The sequence below is a fragment of the Anolis carolinensis genome, chromosome 1, assembly GCF_035594765.1.
Source record: "Anolis carolinensis isolate JA03-04 chromosome 1, rAnoCar3.1.pri, whole genome shotgun sequence".
Classification (NCBI taxonomy): Eukaryota; Metazoa; Chordata; class Lepidosauria; order Squamata; family Dactyloidae; genus Anolis; species Anolis carolinensis.
This window is the reverse complement of record NC_085841.1, coordinates 60,441,337-60,464,929: the sequence shown is the minus strand read 5'-3', so window position 1 is coordinate 60,464,929 and position 23,593 is coordinate 60,441,337. Positions and strand designations below refer to the sequence as shown.

The window sequence follows — 23,593 nt, the reverse complement described above, 5'->3', positions numbered from 1 at the left end:
TAGACACTGAGAACTGGGAAGCTCTGGCCCTGGAGCACTCTAACTGGAGGCCAGCTGTGACCAGCAGTGCTGCAGAATTCAAAGAGGCACGAATAAAGGGCTTATGGGAGAAACATACCAAGAGAAAGGCACATCAAGCCAACCCTGACCGGTACCACCTTCCGTCTGGAAACCGATGTCTTCACTGCGGGAGAATATGCAGATCAAGAATAGGGCTCCACAGCCACATATGAACCCACTGCCAAGACACTACATTTGGAACCATCATCCTTGGTCTACGAGGGATCGCCTAAGTAAGTATAGCTCTTGGAGTCTGTTTGAAAATGTATATGCAGCCAGAATTTTATAACTTTTATCCATGCCAAGGTTTCAAAAATACTTTCACCTGTCGCAATGCATAGAATAGCGTAAGGCACACATCTAGGGGGCCCCATTAGTTTCTGTAGAAACTTGGAATGTGGTATATTAAATTATTCATTGATTGCAGAAATCCGAACACAGAAGCCATACAGTAACAGTGAACCAATCCTAGCCTCAAAAACTTTGAGGGCAGCAGGGATATATTGGTTACTCTTACTGTAGAAAAAAACGCTATATTGCTGCCATGTTGGTTTTACAGAAGCCATTACTACGTGTCGCTGGGAGAGCCACAACAGGTTCTATCTATAGCAAATACCAAGGTATCAAAAGTATTTGACCTGTTCAATTTTATGGCCCCTGATCTGCCAAGACATGGGCTTCTACTTTTTGGCAAAAATAAGAATTTTGGATTTAACATAGCTAATTTATGTCTATTTATTTCACAGTAATTGGCAACGCAATGAATTAAGTGTTTAAGGCTGATACTAGGACACAGCATCTTCTGAATATAAGAGTAAAGGAACGTGTATAGAATGGAGCTTGGGACTATGACCATTCCCCACTGCTAAAGCCTGGGGTCATACAAGAATATTTTCAACAAAGTATGAGCCAGTATGCAACTCTGCTTGACCCCACATGTAGCACTAATTCTAGAAGTTAGCTGGCCTTCCACAAAGCATCTAATTTGGCAAACAGTATTCATGTATACTTGTCTAATTAAAAACAGAAGTTTGGGATCGATATTCAAAGACCACAACTTTTCCAACAACAGGTTTCTTGTTACTGAGTCTAAGGTTCCTTTTAGATCAATGAAAGCAGCCAAAGCTTGAAAGCTTTATGCGTGGAGTATTTGTTTGCCAATGTGAAAGTACTAACTAGTGATCCAAGGTTGATTTATCCTTAGAGAATCCAGCTTGCTCAGGGCCAATGATTTTATTATGGTCCAGTCAGGTTTGCAACTTGATTAATAGGAAATTTATATATAGATTTCCAATTACTGATAGAAAGTTAATTGGCCGGTAATTGGAATGATCGGTAGAGTCACTCTTTTTGTAGATTGGTACTATAATGGCAAATCGCCAACTACTTGGTAGGATGCCTGTTTTGTTAATAATGGTGAATACTACCGGCAAGAGGGTATCCACCACTCAGGATCCAATTATAGGAGCCCCCAGTGGCGTAGTGGATTAAAGCCCTGTGACTTGAAGGTTGGGTTGCTGATCTGAAAGCTGCCAGGTTCGAATCTCACCCGGGGAGAGATCCCTCTATCAGCTCCAGCTCCATGCAGGGACATGAGAGAAGCCTCCCACAAGGATGGTAAAACATCAAAACATCTGGGCATCCCCTGGGCAACGTCCTTGCAGACGGCCAATTCTCTCACACCAGAAGCGACTAGCAGTTTCTCAAGTTGCTCCTGACACGAAAAGAAAAAGAAAAGAAAAAGGGATCCAATTTCAAAATCTCTGGGATAATTAAACCAATCTAGCTGCTTTTCCATTTTTTAGACCGGCTATTGGGTCTGTAATTTCCTGTACTGAAACAGGGAGTCAGTTGGTCAATTCAGGAGGATCTATCGCTGAACTATGGCGCAGTTGTGAGCTGTGGCGCAGGCTGGTGAGCAGCCAGCTGCCAGCTGCAACAAATCATTCTGACCAAGAGGTCATGAGTTCGAGGCCAGCTCGGAGCCTGCGTTTGTCTCTGTCTCTGTTCTATGTTAAGGCATTGAATGTTTGACTTATATGTGTGCAATGTGATCCGCCCTGAGTCCCCTTCGGGGTGAGTAGCTCAGAATATAAATACTGTACATAAATAAATAAATAAACTATGAGTTTCTAACACATCAGCCTGAAGAGGTTTGAAAAATAACTATACCAATTTGTTGGAGAGATTGATGAGGTGAATGTTGGACTTAAATCACTCAGTCCATTGACCAAGTACCAAAACTGCTTATAGTTGTTTGTTACAGCTTGATTTAGAAGTTGGTTCCACTTAAATTCTGCTAATGATTCCTGCTTATGTTGGAGTTAGCATATAAGATTCCAAAGGTTTGCAAGATCCACACCAGACTGAGATCTTCAGAGTTTCCTGTACAGAAGTCTTATTTGTTGGTTAATTTTAATACAGTCCATATCAAACCCAGAATTATTTGAGCTTCTTGTGCCCCCACCAGATTTGCGGGGGGCTTGCAAGAGAGTGTGCCAATTGGATAGTGTAAGGGGGAGACTGTGAAGGGTCCCACCCTAGAGTTAGAAAGGCTAATTAATGGACATTGTGTTAAGACCAGTACAGGATTGTGCTGCTGCCTATATCAATGATATCATTATTTTCAGTTCATCTTGGGAAGATCACCTAGTCCATTTACAAAGAGTTCTAGATACTCTTAGGTAAGCTAGTCTCACTGCTAATCCCAAGAAGTGTAAGGTGGCCTTACCTAGGTTACATTGTAGGAGGGGGACAAATCCGACCAGTGCCAGAGAAGGTTGATCAGGTAGTTCATTGGCCTAGACTTCAAACAAAAAGGGAGGTCCAGCAGTTTTTGGGGCTGGCAGGATATTATCATGAATTTGTTCTGCATTCTGTCAGTCTTGCTGCTCCTTTAACTGATTTGATTAAGAAGAGGTGTCCACAGAAAATCAGATGGGGGAGTCGAGAGGAGCAGGCATTTTCAGGGATTGAAAGACAAACGATGCCAGGCTCCAGTATTGACTGCACCTGATTTTTCTGAACCCTTTATTGTACAAAGTGATGCCTCCGAATGGGGGTTGGGGGCAGTCTTGGCACAGCGAAGAGGCTTGAAGAACATCCCATCTTGTATTTGAGCAGGAAGTTAAGTCCTAGAGAACAACATTATTCAACTATTGAACGGGAGGCACTGGCTGTAAAATGGGCTATATACACTCTAAGACACTATCTGTGGGGTGCCCCCTTTCAGTTAGTCACAGATCATGCCCCGTTACAGTGGTTGCATCGGATGAAGGATGCCAATCCTAGATTGACTAGATGGTATCTTAGTCTACAACCCTATGCATTCACCAATTCTCACCGGCATGGCAAAGACCATGCTAATGTTGATTATTTCTCTCGACAGGGTGAGCTGACCAGAATGCAAACACCGGCCGGTCCCCTCTTGGTGGGGAGGCCATGTAAGGGGGAGACAGTGGAGGGTCCCACCCTGGAGTTAGAAAGAAGCTCTTCCTTTAAAACACCAGCAAGATCCAAGGATGCTGAATCAATGCAAGCACAGAGACAGATGTGGAGTAATTGGAAGGAGGGAGGGGGGAGTGAAGGGAGAGAGATAAGAGGGAGAGTGGGAGAAGAGGAAAAAGCTCCGTTGGATTTGAGTCGTCGGTGTGACTTAAATAAAGAAGTTACTGGGAAAATTACAAGCAGCTATCGGAGTCCTGTTTGTTGCAACTAACTGCCGGAATGGATAATGCTGGACCCTTTCACAGATAGGTTAGGTTATCAAATAGCCCCATCACAGTTCCCAGGCCATAGGAACACTGGGATAGCTCAGATCAAAGTGTGCTAAATTACAACTCCCGTGAGTCCTAGCCTCTATTTTGTTTTAACATAAAGGATAAGATGATTTGGGTTCCATAAGAGAAAAGCATAATATAAATTAATTAACTGAATAATTAATAGGTTGCACAGATGGTGAGGTATGCCGAAAACTGCTGTTAAACATCATCTGAAAAGCTGCATGTTACTTAGGCACAGGTTCAATTCATAGCTGCACGATAACAAAATTCACAGAACAATGCTTTCAAACCTAACTCTACCCTTTTCTTTCCTTAGAGTCATACTCCACTCTCTTAGGAATGTCATATGGTGGAATTAAGTGGAAACAAAACAGATAAACCTTGTGAAATCAGGGTACAATGAGCTGAGACAGATGAGTAAAAGAAATGATACTGGGATGATATGAAGTGCAGATGCCACAGACTGAATGAAAACTAATATGCAAATAATCATTTGCATTTTTGAAGTATTGTTACCTTGATACATAAACCTGTTGGTTGCTAGAACTGTGATTCTTTGTAGTCTCTGTATCATTTCTGCTTCAGTGGCACGGACAGGATTGTCTTGACTCATTCTCTGTTGCATCATTACATTGAGTTCTTCACTTGCGATGGCACGCATTCTCATTAGCAATGTATCCGACAGAGCAAGAGAAAATTTTCTTGATGCTTTAAAAAATGAAAAAGAAATACAAATAAGAGTGCCACTGATAAGCATCTCATGGAAAAGTTTTATGCTTTAATTTTCCAATAATTCTTAACCATCTACAATATTAGGGGTGACTATAATTACACTCCCATTTGGACAGAAACACAGTGTTAGGCATTAGATTTGATTAACACATCATGAACTAGAGGGGAAAAATAAGCAAGGTTAACTGTTTAATGAACAAGTCTAATTCTCTGGCATATCAAGTACTATTCCAATGATACAAATATTCTATATCTAGTTCTACAAAAACATTTCTTCAAAAATGTTTTTTCACAATGTTCTGGTAGACACAGCTACCATTACTGCACCTGTTTCTGTAGGGACTGAACAGAAAGTAGATCCAAGAGGGGACAGGAGGAATGACTCCAAATTTAATAGACTGATGGAAGAATGCATCTGACGTTGACTGTAGGAATGTGACTGTCTTGGCAGATCAGAAACAATGGAATCTTTCACTGAAACTGAACCTTTGTTTCAAACAATGAACAAAATGTATCAGTTTAAACAATTACTAACCTTAAATAGGTAGATGCATATCTTGCTGCAAAGTCACATTATAAAATGATTCAAGGTTAAGAGATTTAAGCAAAGGGAAGTCTTGAAATGCAAACAGCTGAACTGCATGACCCACAAGTATCACTTCATTTCATCAGCTTTAATAGTGCAAGGTTAAGAGATTTAAGCATAGGAGTACTAAGGTAAGACGAACCTAAATAATAGTGTGCTAATTAGATATTAAATCTTTTATATAGGAGATGTCATAGACAGGACCTCTCATTTCTGTATGCAAAGCACATGCTCTACTACTGATCTTTGAAGGCCATGCCTATTAATTGACTGTGGCAAGGCAGATGATTCAGAAAAAATGTTCTGATTTGCTCCAAACATTTCTGATTATTGATTCATTGACTGTTCCCTGTAGCTAGTCACTTATTATTCCATTTGCAGTGAATCAATATCCTCTAAACGAAGTAAGCACATCAGTTTCCAGAACTATTGGTCTACCACCACTGCTAGGAAACCATCATATTGAAAATGTTATGGTTTATCCAGGGGGCAGAGGAACAGTCAGGGGGAAGGCAATTTTAAAAAGTATACTTGTGAAAGACTAATAACACAATATGCCCCAGGTTTCAATGGTGACAACAGTTCCATGTGCTGCCAGTTTGTTTTTGGGCATAATCCAAAGTGCTGGTTAAAGCCTATAAAGCCCTATATGGCTGATTCTATATCTCAGGTGAATGTGACCGAACTCTAAGATCCTCAGAAAAGGCCCTTCTCTTGATCCCACTTCAATTGCAAACTTGGTTGGTAGGGACCTGAGAGTGGGCCTTCTCTCTTTGCGCTGCCCCTCATCTCTGGAACTCCCTTCTTCCCAGAGAAGCCAGAACGGACACCTTCCTGCTGTTCTCCTAGAGGCAGGCTAAATCCTCCTTATACAGGCAGGCCTTTAAAGAACGTTCTTAAGAACAAACCAGGATATTTGATTGTTTTAACAGTTTTTAATTGACTGGTTGTTTAATACTATTTCAATACTTGTAAGCTGTGTTTTTTTAATGTTGTGAGCAGCTTCATATCTTAATCTAGAGATAAAAGTGGGATACAAATATAATAATAATAGCAACAATCATCATACTAGTCTCACAACAACAACAACAACAACAACCATCAGACTAATCTCTCTAAATCTCATAATCTATTTTGAAAACTAATACGTTAGGTAATAGATTAAACATTATTCCAGCAAATTATCCTATTTCAATTATTAATGTCAATAGCAATAATTTAAGTTAATTTTATGCAATTCTATATGCATTTGTAGTCAATTTGTTAGTAGCCAATTTATAAAATCATAACGTAATTTGACGTTTAATAGGCTTTTCCTTAATCCCTCCTTATTATCCAACATTTTTGCTTATCCAACGTTCTGCCGGCTCGTTTATGTTGGATAAGTGAGACTCTACTGTATATCGAAAACTGATTTATAAACTTGGAAAATAAACAGATATCTGTGTACTATAGGACTAGGCAACTGTGAAATCTCAGGGGCTCTATTAAGCCTTCAGGAGATCATAGAGAGTTGCACCCTCTATAAGGAAAATCATTTGCCCTTAAATGCCTTCTGGATATGTTTGGGACATACCTGACATGCTTTTAGGCACCCATGAGGCAACATAGGCTCACAATAAGCTGTTTACTTCCATATCACATCCTGGTTACATCCTGGGGAGCAAAATGTAGCAAAATTGCCCACCCACCCCCCGTCCAGTCAAAGGCATTGGGGGAATTTTCTGACCTCTGGAGGGTATGGTGGCCACAAAAGGCTCCTTGAATGTGATCCATGGATCACATTTTGCTCAGGTATGCTCTCCAAAAAAACGAGTTAGGTTTAATTACAAAAGATGGTTAAGGGCTACTCATTTCAGGGAACTGTACCCAACTTCAATTACTCACCAGAAACACTTTTCCGTTTTTGAAATATAGCCTGATGATGTGTAACAGGTACATGAAAGGAGTTGTTCAGATCTTCAGACTCTTGATTTCCTGCCGTCTTTATGAACTCCACAGCTGCCTGCAGGACTCTGAACTGCAAAGCAACAGCTATATCTGAAAGCAGAGATCAAATGAACACACATTTCTTCCAATTATTCCAAAGATTATTCAACAAAAATAAAATTTATCTCCAATACATCTACATAAAGGCTTACTCTGAGTCCTTTCATTCTGGCTGTTCTGAAGATGTCCAAGTAACACCATGAGATCTTCAATGATCCGAAAATACTGGGAACCCGAGGAGCTGCAGGCATGGATAGTTATTGCTACAAGTAACTGTTGTATATCACACACAAGTAGCCTGTAGTCATCGGAGAGGATACTGCTGAGGAAGTGAAAACAGTTATTGAACTTCCATATTTTAAAGACAGAATATGAGATAGTGAGATGTTATGTCAAATTATACTTCTTTATTCAGTTCCATTATATGTTTGCCAATTTCCAATGTTACAAACTATTATATGTATATGGCAAAAAAGTGGAATCATTCAGAATATTCTATCCACTAAAATTAGAAACAGACATATAACTAATTTAGAAATGGAAATACTTTTACAGCCATATAGAAATGCAATCTGTCTGGATTATTTCTAATATGGCCACATAAAATTATAGTAGCCGGGCTGTGGCGCAGCTGGTTAAGTAGCCAGCTGCAATAAATCATTCTGACCAAGAGGTTGTGAGTTCAAGGCCAGCCCGTGTTGGGGTGAGCATCCAACAAATAAAATAAAAAATGGCCCCTGCTCATTGTTGACCTAAGCAACCAAAAGATAGTTGCATCTATCAGGTAGAAATTTAGGTACCGCTTTGCGGGGAGGCAAATTTAACTAATTTACAACACCATAAAAATCGTACAGCTCCCGTTTGGAATGAGGTATCCATCAAGATGCCACAGTGGATAATGAAGCAGCTGCTTCCCCTGTGGCCGGAATTGAGCATCTCCTCAGGAATCTGGAAGCTGGAGTATGTTAAATCGCCTCTGCGTCTCTGTCTCTGTCTCTATGTTTATATGGCATTGAATGTTTGCCATTATATGTGCACATTGTGATCCGCCCTGAGTCCTCTTTGGGGTGAGAAGGTCGGAATATAAATACTGTAAATAAATAAATAAACAGTCCTACACTCAAAAACAAGGTTCCAGAACCAGAACATTTTATTGATTAGCCCTTGGGCCATATCAAAGTACCAAGCCAAACAACCAGGCTCGAAAACAAGATTGATAAAATTCAATGGGTTTATATATATTTTTTTGTTTAATCATATTACATTTTTGAATTGGATTTTTAATAATTAAAATCAGATTTCAATTTTGTAATAGTTATTGTTTAAAAGCCTAGTTCAAAGATATAACCCTGTTCTCTGTGGTTTTTACTCGTATTTTTTTCTTACCCTGAGTTTTAACTTAGTGTTCATGTGGCCCACCCTTGTTCTATTGTTCTTCTGATTTTGCGTATGTACTGTATATTATCATTTATTGTATTGTTCAATGTGTTTTGATTTGTTGTTCTATTTATATTCTGTTATATTGTATTGTTTTGGGCATGGCCCCATGTAAGCCGCCCCGAGTCCCCGTTGGCGAGATGGTGGCAGGGTATAAATAAAGTTTATTATTATTATTATTATTATTAAAATGATTTATATAATTTTTAATCTGATTCATCGTATTCTGCAATTCACATGTCACATCCTGTCCCCCTCCCTGCTTCTTTGAAGGCCTAGTCTCTCTAAGTGCAAAGAAGGAAGGAGGTCACTGAATGGAGGCATTTGGGTACCCGGAACAGATATCAACAAACAGGCAAAGTCTGGATGTAGACAAGATCCCATTTTGATGACCAGAAAAATTCATTTGAAAGTAGTTTAGAATTGCTTAACGTGTTTTGTTAATGAAACCTACAACTCTGAATATGTATTAAGGTTATACTAAACAATAATATAGATGCTTCTAATAAAACAATTATTATAATCATGATTAAACAGAATCTTCCAGAGTTAAACTGTGATTTAATTCATTAAACTGAATATTTCAGAGAAATAAATAAAATCAATTCAACCATGTTAAAAATGGGCCTTGTTTTAAGCAAATTGTATTATATGAAGGCTGACCAACAGAGGATCTACTTGAGAAAGTCTTCATCAAAACCGTGGCCCATATTAAAAGTGCAAAGCTGCCATTGTTCTTTGTGACTCCTCTGTTAGTTGCTCATTCTTTCCTACATTAGCCCATCTTCCATTTGAAAAGTAGAGAACTGAAGTACAACTCTAAATGAAACAAAATGAAATACATTACTTACTTAGCTTCTAATCCATTAAGTGCTGCCAAAGTATTACAAAGTGCATACAGCAAGCCATTATCTAGCAGCATGTCTGCCATTTTAGAGCAGGAATTTATTATTTGAAGCACGAAACAGAAGGAATTGTGCAGCAGGTTGCTATCATACAAGGAATTCTCAATAAGGCCCAGAATAGGTATCACACACCATTTTTGGAAAAGTCCTGCATTTTTTACTTCTTCTAGGTTAAATCTATAAAAACAAAAGAAATATTTGCAATGCAACTTTATATCCACAATCAGCACATGCCTTATTGACATTTCTACATTAAGAATTTTAGGACGAATTGGCATTGATTGTAAGATGAAAGTTGGATTTACACACTCATATATAATGGATATTTTTCATCTATAACATGGCATGTGGGTAAATTTTGAACAAGATTGAACAACATTGCACTGTGACACCTTCTATCACAAAAACATTATAATTTGAAACACAGCAGTTTTAAGCAAAAAAAAAACCTCTTTGCTAAATATAAAATATATTGGCTACCAACAGAGGGTTTGATGCACTGCACTAATCATGGATGATACTATGAATAATAAAACCTTATCCTTTTAATGCCTTAGAGGCTAAGGGAATCCAGTGGTATCCTCTGAACTCAATCTGTTCTCTGCCCTGATTTTTCTGATCACATTAGAAACACTGGATGCTCTCCCATCTTTTCACAAGCCTTTGGGGTCACTTTTTTTCCCCTGGGATGGAGTGGGAGGGGTTCACAATGGAAAATGCACTATCATTCATAATAGTTTCAGCCCTGAAGAACAGCACAGGGAAATTCCAAAGCACACTATTTTTTCCAGCTGAAAATACATTGATTTATAGCAGGTCTGCACAACATGAAGCTGTCCAGGTGTTTTGAACTTCAGTTCCAAGAATTATTGGTCACTGGTACAGCTGTCTAAAGCTTCTGGGAGTTGGAGGCCCAAAAACATGGATGGCTGCAGGCCTGATCTTTAGGGAAAAGATAAAGTAATAGTTACTCTTCATTAAGGCCAGCTGATCGGCCAAACAGCATTTCCATGAAGCATTCCATAAGTTCCTGAGTTCCTCTGTGAAGATACAACTGGTTAGCTAACAAGGAGAAGCCTCGATTCTTCAAGAACTTCTCCTTTTGTTCCCTGGTTGCTCTGCTGAAATATGTGTCCAAGAGCTAAAGGGAAAAAAAAGAATAATAATTTAAATACTTTAATTTAGTCTGATTTTTAAAGATTCATCTCATTTATTTTTATTAGCAGATCACTGTTAGCAGTACACAATCCACAAATAATAATGTAGTGTTAAAAATGCAAACAAACAATACTGTTGTTTTGCCATTAATAGTATGGGGGCTTGGTGGTTTGCTATTGCCGCTCCACATTTGTAGTTTTGACTTTTGTGGATTTGATTATTCACAGATCTGATTATAAAATTGTTCCCTCTAGGAAACTCTATGTCTTCCAATGGAACATTATGGTTAACTTCCTTCAGTCATTCCCTCTAGGAATCTCTGGATCCTCGACTATCATTCTTGTCTGCTTCCAGTGGACACTGACCACAGATCCATGCTGGAAGACTCAGAAATTCCTAGAGATGATCTATTTCTATAGAAATTTCATTATTTGGGGTTTTTCACTGTCACAGTGTTCTTGTGCCCCTAACCTCAGTGATTGTGGAGTAATAACTGTAACAACCTTTCTGTGGTAGATAAATTGATGGTGTTGTGACTGTTAAAAACACTATATTCTCTTCTCCCAGGTAAAAAAGCCAAACAAGAAGGGACGATTCTACTACTAGGTAACAGGATCCCTCTGTACAGCATTCAATTTCAAACAATGGCCAGACAGATGCTTCTGGAGACTTCACATTATTTTCTACTTGTCTAGTAATTAAAGGTAGTTGAATATGGAGATTCTAATTAATTCTCATGGCCATCCATAGTTGGTGGATATGTCTTCTAAAGCTATCTGTAAGTAAGTAAGTAAGTAAATAAATAAGTATCTGAACTAAAAACCATACTATTTCTTGTGGCTGTCATTTCCCTACATTTTCAAAAACAAATCTCCCTTGTGCATACATTTTCCATCTATGAAACCGAAATAATACATTCCTAAATTGGCTTCAACAATGGTGTAACATCAGCTGCTTCTAGGTACTCAATAGCATTGACATTCAGTACCCTTTTGCTGTTCTGCACTGACAATTCCTATAAATTATGGAGATGGAAAGATCATAGGCACCTGGTTAAAACTTGAAAAACAATTCATACAATTGTTCAAAGTTCTTACCCAGGCTATAATATTCTGTTCTGTTGCATCTTATGAGCACACATACGTACAGAAAGAGGGACAGGTAGATACAAGCATACATGCACACACAGAGTTGCCTACTTTAATGACTCCTTCTTGTATGAGAGTAGATGGATGATTCACAAGAACCACAAGAACATCAGGCTGTATAAGTTTGTCCATCACATCTGGAAGCATGATGTCTGGCAAGATCAAAAGAACTCTGCGCAAGAGTTGGTAAAGACCACAGCATATGAGTACAAGACAATCCTCTGTTGATCTGCCATGGAGAAAACAGTACATTATTTTCCATTACTATCCACCAAATTTATGGGAGGGGGAGGGCATGAAATCTAGCAAAAAGAATACTATACTGCCAAAAAAAAAAAAAATTCCCAACTGCATCGTTCTTCCTTATAGGAGCCATTCCTTTCTTGAGTCTATTACAGGGAAGTTCATATTTCAAGGTAATAATGCTTAGATGCTTCTGTTAAGTTCAGAGCTACACTATATTTATAACTTTTAAATGGAAGTCCTGTTCAAGCGGAAAGTCCCTATAGTCATTTTTGGAAATTACTCAAATAGAAAATGCCCCATGGCATTACAACTCCTGCTTTGTAGCAATTGCTGAAGTAACTGTGATTGCACATAATATCATAGCAATCAATAAGTCCCTGCAGTATATATGAATGGCCAATTAACAATGTATTCCCCTGTACACAGGGACACAAAATGGAGAGAAAATGACAGAATAGATATCCATAGGAAGCATCCTTAGAGCAGAAGTCATCAACTAAGGTTCAGAAGACGAAAAGTGCTTGCAAAAACGAATCCTACTTAACCTATAAACTGAGAATCCTAAGGATACAAAAGCACGATTTGAAAAGTGTTTTTTCTCGTCTACATACCTATCAGAAGTGATTTCAGATTCTCGAGGAGCCTGTTCCCCAGCTGAAGAAAAGACAAGTTGTTCCCAATCTTCAGTAGGTAAACTCTTATCCACCAGACTTGGCCAACGAACAATTGCAGATCCACCATGAACAGAAAAGGCTAATCCCAAGCCTGCAAAGTTGCCATGAGTTTTTTGAAAGGGAAAACTTGAAAAGTTCAGTAAATCAGGACGCCTTAGAGGTGATTCAGAAGTAACACTGTCTTCACTAGATTTTATTTCTGGGCCGACCTCTTGGTTCTCAGAGGTCTTGTCCAACACTTCCAAGTCTATCTTTGAAATATCGCACCTTTCAGCAGACGTTACCACTTCCCGATCAACAACTGTTTTCGTAGACTCACAACTACTGATTAAATGCTCCTCCTGGATCCTTTTAAAGGCCTCTAAATTCTTTACAAAATGTTTTTTCTGCAGCAAGTCATTTTCACTGATTGCAAACAGGTTGTCAACACTCCTCATTGTGTTCCCGCAAGCTTCTTTTTGATGCAGTTGAGGAGAGGAAGTAGGAGATGCTGGTAGGCTTTTACAAAGTCGTTCAGGTGGTTCAGAAGAATGTCCTGTGAAAACATGCATGAAAAGTGCTTTTTCTCATTTCTGAAAAGTAATCAATTAAAAACAGCTATTATGAAACAAACATAGAAACAGAGTCATAAAGTTGGAAGAGACCTTGTAGGCCATCCAGTCCAACCCCCTGCCAGGAAGCAGGAAAATCGCATTCAAAGCACCCCCACTTATATTGTTTCCACACCAGATCTGTAAATTATCTTCACAGAAAATCTATTTGAAAAACAGACCCATGGATTCTGCCTCCACGGTTTCCCCCATCTTGAAAATGGTTTTTAAAGTGTCTAAAAAGCAAACCTTGATTTAGTCATTTTACATAATGAATACCATTTTGCTTCAGTGGATTTTGGCATCCATAGAGGCCCTGGAACCAAACTCAGCAGATACCAAGGACCTACTGTATGGAGATTTGGATAGCTCAGGTTCAGCTTAGAACAATTCAGAGGTTACCCATTTCAACTTTTGATTCAAAAGTTCAAATCTTCATACCTATCACTGTATTTTAAAAGTATTTTTTTCACTGTTTGTGTCAGAACTGGATAAAATACGGGGGAGCAGCAGTCTCTTAAAAGTATATCAAATTTCAGACAAACAGACACAGAGAGAGGTCAGAATAGTTCTTTTGCAGTCTGAGACATGCTTCTCTCCCTAGTCTTTTTTGTGAGTAGTTGTTAAGACAAGTGACAATATAGACAGACTCTTAGGACTTTATCACACAAGGCTGCTAAACTGCAATCACAGCAAAATAATAAAGTTTGTAATTAGTACTTATTACATGACATTGTGCCTCACCTGTAGCTACTGGGGAGGGCTTCTCTCTGTCCCACCATCTGCACAAGCGTGTTTGGTGGGAACGTGGGAGAGGGTCTTTTCAGTGGCTGCTGCCAGAGTGTGGAACTCCCTCCCAAGAGAGACCAGGGTGGCTCCATCCCTGCTGGCCTTCTGCAAGCAGATCAAGATCTTTCTCTAACAACAGGCATTAGGAGAAAGATAAAGGGCACACTGCTGGGGGGTTGTGGGTGAATTTTTGGGGGGATTATGTGTTTTAAAAATGCATTTTAATTGAATTTATTATGTTTTAATTGTATTTTTAACCAAATACACAATACTATTAATTTTTTTTAAAAAAAAATGTATTTGTTTTGTTTTAAATTGATCAAAGTGTGTGATTCTTAGCCTTGAGTCCCCTTGGGGAGAAAGGTGAGATATAAGTATAGTAAATAAATAAATAACTACTTTGCATTTAAATTGTTGATAGAGTGCACTTTTATACTGATGGGAGAAAACATCAATGGCTCCCAATATTGCTGATTATGTGGCCATACTTATCCTGTTCTTCCCCTGCTTCCCCCTTGCTATTTTTAACCAGGCTGAGATTGGTTTTACATTTGGAAAAGTAAACCTGAGGCAAGGGAGAAGGAAATTTAGCAAGAATAGCTATGATTTCAACCCAGGAAGCACCCATTTAATCCATTTTGGACTGACTGCTCCATACTCCAACCCTTTTCGTATTACCAGCAGAGTTGCCCCCTCCAACAGAGTGAGGGGTATTCAAATAGAGAAGAAAGAAAGGGACTTGCACCTGCTTCGGCTGGCAGTTGCTTTTGAGAAACAGAAAGATAAATGGCTACTTTTCCAAAACAACAACTATACTATAAACCATTGTTTGCATTTTGTAACTGTAACTACCATACTTTGTTAAAAATCCTAAACTCTAGTACTCTAGTAACCCTACTTCCTTTCAATTGCTAACATTTTTAGAAACACGCTGCCTATGTTTCCTTCTCCTTACAAATCCCAATTAATAATGTTTTTCAGGAACATACAGATTCTGTGGAGTCCCATTGCGATTCAGATATCTCCTAAAACTGTCCAAATCAGCCCTGTCTGTATTCATATGAAGCCAATGCACACTTTAGTAAAAAGGTGTTTGAATGAGAGAAATATACTGAAGGGATAAGAGGTTGCAATTCTATTATAAAGAGGTTGCAGTTCTATTATAAGCATATGTGCTTAAAATGTAGCTAGCTTCTGCATCAATAGTAATATACATCAGTTGCAGAAATCTGCCCATAAGCTCCTGGAGAGCATCCTTTGATGTTTCCTGCTGCACTATAATTAATTTAAACTAAATGTAGGCTGCTAATTAGTTTATCAATGTAATGTTTCTACAAGTACAGCATTTCATAATGTGTCTCCAAGTAGAAAGGATGTCACACATATCTTCTGAATCTATTAAGTAATTAACACCAGAGGCAGCAATATCAAAATTTAGAAGCATTAAATACAAATGATTCCAGGGCAGTGTGTATCACAGGCAGTGTTATCTGGGCCATTTCAAATGTAATTAAAATTTCATCAGGAAGCAAGAAATGGAAATGGAAAATCTTGTCCAAAGTTTTCTAAATCATATCTATATGTTTGCAGGTCCTTCAGAAATGGGGTGTGGGGGGGGGTGTGTAGGATATTATAAGGGCTAAGATTGTTCCAGACACATTCCACAGTGCCTACCATGGTTTTAAAAGGTGACCCACAAGTCATCTGCAGGATGGAGGAAATTATAAGATGCACCCTATCTCACCTAACTTTCCTAAGATGAACCAATAACAGCATATCTGGCATCAAAACTTCACATACCAGATTCAATCTGCTGTATTTCTACATCTGTGTCTATATTTTAAGATCAACTTCTTCAGTCTGGAAAACTGTTTATAAGTTTCTGAAGCTTCTGAATAATTCACAGTTCTAACTCACCTTCTTGATGGGCAGAAGAAAATCCAGTTTGACTTGTAATTATCAAACCTGGGCTGTCAATAGATTTTCCACCACTGCTCGAATTTCTCAGATACATGATTGACTGAACCTTCTCTTGAAAAATTTTACCATCTTGGGGAAAAAAATAAGTATGGTAAGACTCAACATATTTTACCCTTAGCAAAAAAATTAAAATAAATGCATATTAAATGAAGACTGTGAATTATGTGTCTGAGTCCCTTTGAATAAATATGCTATTGGTTATTGTTACAATGGCTACCTTGATTCTTACCATTACAATGGCTACCTTTCTGTTTTAGATAGTAATCCCATGAACCTTCACTCACAAGTATAGTCAGTCCTCTCCCAGCGGTTAGAACTGGAGAAAAGTCACATCAACAAAATAAATAAGCAACCCCAAATCCCCAATGAGCAGTCCTTAATTAATACAGGACTGATGAAAATAAAGTCCTGTCTGGCCCTCAAGCATTTTATATATAAATTGCAAAAGCAAAAACAACATTTTAATTGGAGAATGTAATCTCCATGCAAAATTGAATGAAGAAGCTTCAAAATCTGTTGCATGCCTTATAGTTCACACAAGACAAGGTAAAAATGAAGGAATAATTCAGACATATGGCAGCAGCCAAACAAACATGTGAGTATAAGAGCTAATAAGTGTGCCTTCACAGTGACAATTACCAAGAAGTTGCAGAATTTTCGCAGCATTACTCCACAAGAAATCTAGGATCATTCTTGCTGGGTAATTTTAACATGAGCAAACTAAATTGTAGAAGAATAGATTTCTTGTGAAGGAAGTCTTTGCTAACTTTGAAATAGCCTACTGCAGCTACACATGGTCCCATGGCATTACATAGCAATGTGCAACTTTACATACACTGGGATAAGTTTACAGTAATTACAGTAACTGAACACTGAAACTCACTCAACGTTAGTTACAAATTTGAAACGTTCTCTTGAGGATCTATGTTACTTACCTATGTGCAGGGAAAAATAAAAGTCTCTGGGATTATGACAAACATATGTATTAGTAGCAGGGTGAACTGCTAAGAGAAAATTGAAGATCAGTGTCAGTAATTCCAGATCTGGTGGAGATCCAAGCACTTCTTCAATTATTTTTACAAATGATGTGCAAACCTCTGTAGGCATAGATGTGAGATATTCCTCTTTATGCTCCTAGTAAAGAAATATAGAGGAGTGTAACTGAGAAACATTCCTGTAAAGTTATAATTTCAGTCTGTGTTCAAAGACAGGAAAATAAAGTCTTACATCAAATGAAAATGTATTCCTTCCCTTTATAGGCTACTCATATTCCTGAAATAGCTATGTATATCAAACAGGAAAATTAACAATATAATATCTAACAATTATTTGTAATTTGCTACTTCTAACTTTTTTGGGGATAAGATTATGAAGAATTGACATATATTTCAAGCTAGAAAATTGGTCAATGACTTTGCCCCTTTAAAATCTCACAGTTGTTTTTCCAAAACATAAGCAGTTATGCTTTATTTATTATCAGCAATTAACAAAACCACATGGGTAGTACTGAAATAATAATGGTTTGCAGAACTGCACAGCAACAGTACTAAACACTGTTGCAGGAAATGTTTTCACAAACTAGTTTTCTGACCTAACTTTGAAACACATCAATAATCTCAGATACACTATGATCCAGTAAGGCCTAAGGGACAGAAAAAGTTTAAAGCACTATAAAGATAATTTTCATCACAAAATTTTGTTGTGAAGAGAATTACAAACACAGGCCTATGCTGAAAAAACCTTTTTTCAGCATTGTTTCTTTCCTAATATATTTTTGGTGCTGAATTTTAAAAACAGAATTAAAATGTTATATCACACCCGGTTCTCTCACAAATTCAATATTTTATATCACTTTCGTTGTTACTCGATTTTATTTAAGTGTAGGCACTGATGTTTCAGTGTGATTTCTTTTAGTGCTTTAAATTGATTTTATCTTTCACACTGGTGAATTAAAATGTTTTGAAAATCTGTTAGAAGACTATAACCCCTTTCTTAGTGTTTATCCTTTATTCCCCAAAGAAATTTCCCTCAGTCTCATATTACAAAATAAAAATTTCAAAGCAAGTTGTAAAAAAAAGTGTTAAAGCAACACACTTTTATATATTTTTAGAAAGAATGGAAAAATAAGAAACTGATACATTGTGTACGAACTAATACATACATAAATATTATATTCAAAACTTAAACATATTGTGTAGTACCTGTAGAACCTGACATGTCCGCAGGAAATGAGGGACAACCCGTGCTTTGAGAAGTTGCTTAATGTTAAACATCTGCTGCCAATGGTTATCTTGAATAAGTACTTCTAGAGCGGATAACAACATTTCCCAGACACCTTGCTGCAAAACAAAAACAGTCATAGCACACCAAAAGCATAATAAATTCAAAAAGTAGTTTCCCCCCCCCCCCCCCCACAGAATATACAATTAACCATTTTGAGAACAGTATCTAAGTCAGGAAAGTACATTGTATTTTTAAAAAAGAGAAGAAAAATTGCTGATGTTTTGTATTGTCAAAGGCTTTCATGGCCGGAATCACTGGGTTGCTGTGAGTCTTTCAGGCTGTATGGCCATGTTCCAGAAGCTTTCTCTTCTGATATTTCACCCACATCTGTGGAAGGCATCCTTAGAGGTTGTGAGGTATATATATACAGCCCGAAAGACACAACAACACTGTTGATGTCTTAATACAGCTTAAGCATTAAGAATGTTAACATTTTACATACAATAGTTGCTAATCTAAATTAACAATAAGCATGATAATAAGATGCTTCCCATCTAGTTTAGAACTTTCCCTGCTTAAAACATATTATGCTTATAATTCTGTTACAATCTTCTATCTACTTAAGTATATTTTGTTTTATCCCCCCACCTTTATCCTTTAGTCTTTTCTTGTACCACTTCCACCTGAACCAACTCATTTTATCCTTTAATTCCAAAATTTCATTGTTTCTATTGCAGGTTTGCTCCCCTTCCCTTCAATGAATATAAACTTAATAAATGTACCCCATATGTTCCAAAAACCTGTTTGCTTCCATATTCTCTTTTAAACTTTGATGTCACAAGTCAGTTTATCATTAATCGCTCTATTCCAAATTTCTCTTCCAATTGGATTTCCGTTTTATCTTTCCAATTCTTTGCAACTATCAGTCTTGCAGTCATTAGTAAACTAGAGGTCAATTCCTTCTCTTCTTGTGAGGGTATAGTCTTATCATGTATTGATAACGATGCTATTTCTGGTTTACTCTTTAACTCTATTTTTATTATTGCTCTTATTTCTTTAAATACTGTTTCCCGATTTTTTTGTATAAATTTACAAGACCACCACATGTGAGTGTATGAGCCTACTTCCTGGCAACCTCTTCAACATTGGTTTGAATATTTCTCACGTATTTAATTTAATCTAACGGAAGTTAAATACCCCACCATATTATTTTAATATGATTTTCTTTAATTCTTATAGACATATTTTTAAATGCTTACATTCCATATTCTTTTCCATTCTTGAATATTCAAGATTTTTCCCAAATCTAGTTCTCATAATTATCTAAGATGGTCTTGTTTCTGTTCATCTTCTAGTAATAATTTATAGATATCACTTATTGTTCCTTTTATTGTTTGATTTTCTTCTTTATTCTCTCTTTGGGCTATCAACCTCCCAAAATTTCATATATTCTCTACCCCCATTATTCTTCTTTCTGATATCAGTTGACTATTTTCACAATTGTCAACACTCATACCAAGCTATATCCTTTCCTACTAATTAAATCTTTAATTCTTTCTATATTTATCATCTTTAGATCCCAATACCTCTTCTTTTAAACTCTTCCTCTAATTTTTTTTTTGATTCGTTGGGAAATTTTCTGTCATCAATACTGGTGTTAAAGGTGAAATCCATTGCATTAGTTTTATTTTATATTTTCTCCAGATCTCTAAAAAAGTTTTTAAAGGGAATTGCTTAACTTATTACACCAGTTCTTTTTCTATTTTCCTTTATTATCCGAAAATAAATATATTCTAATTTCAGTTCTAATTTTTTATCATCTTTTTCCAACCCCTTTCTACCCTTTATGGTAGAAAAGGGAAGGGTAGAAATAAGGTAATAAATAAAATAAATAAATATACCTTATTTTATTGGTATGGTAGTATAGTTTAATATTTGGAAGGCCAAGACCATCTTCTTTTTGTGGTTTATACCATTTGCTATTATTTATTTTGGCATTTTTGTTCCCACTGCAATACAAGTTTAACATATTTTGCCAGTTTTTAAATTCTTGATCCAAGATTTTTATAGGTAGTATTCTGAATAAAGTTTAATTTAGGTATTATCTTAATTTTGATCAATGCTCTCCTGCCAAACCATGATAGTATAATTTTAGCATATTCTAACAATTCTGTATTTATTTCCTTTCTTAATTTAATAAAATTATTTATAACTAAATTCTGTAATTCATTAGATATATTTATTCCTAAGCATTTGACTCTTTGATTTTGATTGATTGAATGAATTTATGTCTTTAGAAAATCTTCTTTTGTTTCTGTTTTACAGTTATGAGCAGGTCCCTGACTGCACTCAATGAGCCAACTCTTACTTAGTTTGATTGCTGCTAATGAGCAATCATGATAAAGGCTTCACAGACTCTCATGCAATTGCATCTAGCTTACTACTGCTATTCAAGTGAAGAACAGCGTGCCATTCTTGAGTGGACTGGGGTACTCCTGTAAATAGGAAACCACAAAAGCAAAAGTTTCTCTATGTGTCGTCGTCCATAAGCAGGAAGAAGCATTGCACCTCAAATCTCTAAGATAACAGGTACACAGAAACTGAGTTAAGGAAAGAAATGAACAAATAGCTCCTTGAGAAGAGATTGGGATAGCTACTACCTAAATATATTTTATTTCTTCATTCTTCTAATCAAATCTTAATTGTTATTTTAGTATGAAATAAGTTCTTATGAAAATCATCAATTTAAATTATTGATTTGAGAGTTAACAGAAGAGTGTAAAAGAGCAGGAGAATGATGAATAAACTTCTGGATTTCTAATTCTTCGTTACAATAGCCATTTTAAATTGGAAGTGAGTTGAAATTTCCGAGATGGAATAAAAACATATTTAATAGCTAGCAACATTAATATTTTAACTTTGATTTCATTGGAGACCAGTCATGTTATGATCTATACAAATCACCTGGGATTTTGACCATATCTTCCAATCAAGTAACAGCTCTTCCAACAATTTAACATCTTGGATTACTGCTTTAGTTTCTACATCAAGGATGAATTGCCCATTCTCATCCATATGAATCATCTTCTCACTACAGCAACCTGAAAGGAGAGTCTTTCAAAGAGTAACAAAAGGGTATTCAGTGATCAAAATAACAACTATGCTTCTCACATCTTGCACATGCCCAAGACTACATTAACATTAAAATTTCAGCTCAAGACGGGCAATCTCCTACATGCCTGCATGCTTAGTCACAGTTAGAAACATCTGCAACAAGTACATTAAAGACATAATCCTGAAACATAAAGGAACTATTTGAATAGATTGACAAATGTGATCCAGAACATTCTAGAAATACAATTTTTGCACGTTACTATTTTTAGTTAGTAGTTAGTAAGTTTAGTTTTATTTGCACTGCACACTTGAAATAATTTTATTTAGTATTTGTTTAAAACATTTTCCTCAATTTAGCTATTTTCTAGGGAAATTTTATTGCACAATGACCTCTGAATACAATTGCATTCAAGAAGGTTGATGCCAAAGCATATATGAATAAATCTGCAGCTAAATTTTCTGGTTCCATACAAATTCTTCCCTGTCTTTATGTCTATATCCTTTCTAGAAAGAATGGAATCAGATCATTATAGCAGTTCCATTCTTCTTGACAATATAATAAAATGCAGTGTGCCCTGATGATCTGACTCAACATAATTTCAACACTACCAGTTAATTAGAGCAATAGTTCCCACATCTAGAGAACACTGGGGAACATCATTTCCCAGAGATCTTAACACTGGCCACTCTTGCTGAATTCTGTAAGAGTTGGTATCCAACAAGTGGGGACACATGTTTTGGAACCACTGATTGGGGGCCCTTCCAGAAAGGCCCTATATTCCAGGATCTGATTCCAGATTTTCTGTTTATCTCAGATTATTTGGCAGTGCGGACTCATCCAATTTAAAGCAGAAAACCTGGGATCAGATTCTGGGAATAGGGCCTGTCTGGAAGGGCCCTTAGAGAAATAAAGGGGTAGAATTCAACTCCATCATAGAACAAGCACACTTAATGTTACATGGTGAAAGATGGGAGATTAAGATACTACTTTTAAAAATCTAATCTAAAAGACATAAAAAGGATAAAATCAATTTAAGCTTATGTGTTACAGCCAGATCTGTACAGTGTAAGACTCCCTAACCAATTAAAAGTGTTTATGTATGGGCTGGTTCAATAAGATATGCATAATTTTCATTTTTTTAAAATGTTGCTCTATGCAAAAAAAAAAAAGGAATTAATACAGATACTAAAAACTACTTGAACCCCCTTGGCAAAATCAGCCAATGAAAAGAGGAAAATTCAGCAGACTATCTTACCTGCAATATACGAAAGCCAACAATGCAATTGGGCTTCATCAACACCTGATGAATCATTGAATATCCATTGCAGTTTTCCAGTTCATTAATTCTCTGTTGATTATGTTTTGTTAAGGCAAGGATAACCTTTAAAGCCAATGCTTGTGTTTCTTCACAGTTGCTGATCTCTGCAACCTAAATATAAGTCAAGATATATTTTATGTAATAAAATATGCTTTACAGAGCAATTAGTTAAATTGCAATTTTCTTTGCTTGGTTTTACACTGGTTTTTTTTTTTCGTGTCAGGGCAACCGGAGTTGCTTCTGGAGTGAGAGAATTGGCCGTCTGCAAGGACGTTGCCCAGGGGACGCCCGGATGTTTTACCATCCTTGTGGGAGGCTTCTCTCATGTCCCCGCATGGAGCTCATCCGCACTCTCCCTGGGTGGGATTCGAACCTGGCAGCCTTCAGGTCAGCAACCCAACCAACTGATCTTAAACTGGTTCTACACTGCCATATAATGCATTTTCTGAATTCAAATTAACTGCATTGAACTATATTAAAGGTAAAGGTTTCCCCTGACGTTAAGTCCAGTCGTATCCGACTCTGGGGGTTGGTGCTCATCTCCATTTCTAAGCCGAAGAGCCGGAGTTGTCTGTAGACACCTCCAAGGTAATGTGGCCGGCATGACTGCATGGAACGCCGTTACCTTCCCGCCGGAGCGGTATCTATTGATCTACTCACATTGACATGTTTTCGAACTGCTAGGTTGGCAGAACCTGGAGCTAACAGCGGGCGCTCACTCCGCTCCCCGGGTTTGAACCTGGAACCTTTCGGTCTGCAAGTTCAGTAGCTCAGCGCTTTAACACACTGAGCCATCGGAGGCTCTGATAGATTATGTGAGTCTAAACTGCTATATAATCCAGTTCAATGCAGTTAATATGC

General features: G+C 37.2%; 1 protein-coding gene across 6 annotated transcripts in view; it reads right to left on the bottom strand.

Annotated features, from left to right (window-relative positions):
• lyst (lysosomal trafficking regulator) overlaps positions 1 to 23,593 on the bottom strand; it is a 128,164-nt gene that overhangs the window by 54,933 nt on the left and 49,638 nt on the right. For 3 of the 6 annotated variants that reach the window (XM_062975305.1, XM_062975317.1, XM_062975308.1), the window contains 13 exons: positions 22,670 to 22,843; positions 21,264 to 21,413; positions 18,278 to 18,415; positions 17,012 to 17,210; positions 16,014 to 16,145; positions 12,655 to 13,252; positions 11,849 to 12,026; positions 10,463 to 10,632; positions 9,438 to 9,668; positions 7,302 to 7,471; positions 7,048 to 7,200; positions 4,902 to 5,060; positions 4,359 to 4,550 (listed from right to left, as the gene is read on the bottom strand). In XM_062975305.1, the coding sequence (XP_062831375.1) occupies positions 4,359 to 4,550; positions 4,902 to 5,060; positions 7,048 to 7,200; positions 7,302 to 7,471; positions 9,438 to 9,668; positions 10,463 to 10,632; positions 11,849 to 12,026; positions 12,655 to 13,252; positions 16,014 to 16,145; positions 17,012 to 17,210; positions 18,278 to 18,415; positions 21,264 to 21,413; positions 22,670 to 22,843 (2,644 nt within the window). The remainder of the gene's footprint in view (positions 1 to 4,358; positions 4,551 to 4,901; positions 5,061 to 7,047; positions 7,201 to 7,301; positions 7,472 to 9,437; positions 9,669 to 10,462; positions 10,633 to 11,848; positions 12,027 to 12,654; positions 13,253 to 16,013; positions 16,146 to 17,011; positions 17,211 to 18,277; positions 18,416 to 21,263; positions 21,414 to 22,669; positions 22,844 to 23,593) is intronic. The other 3 variants (XM_062975314.1, XM_016999183.2, XM_062975320.1) reach the window with 3 other exon arrangements.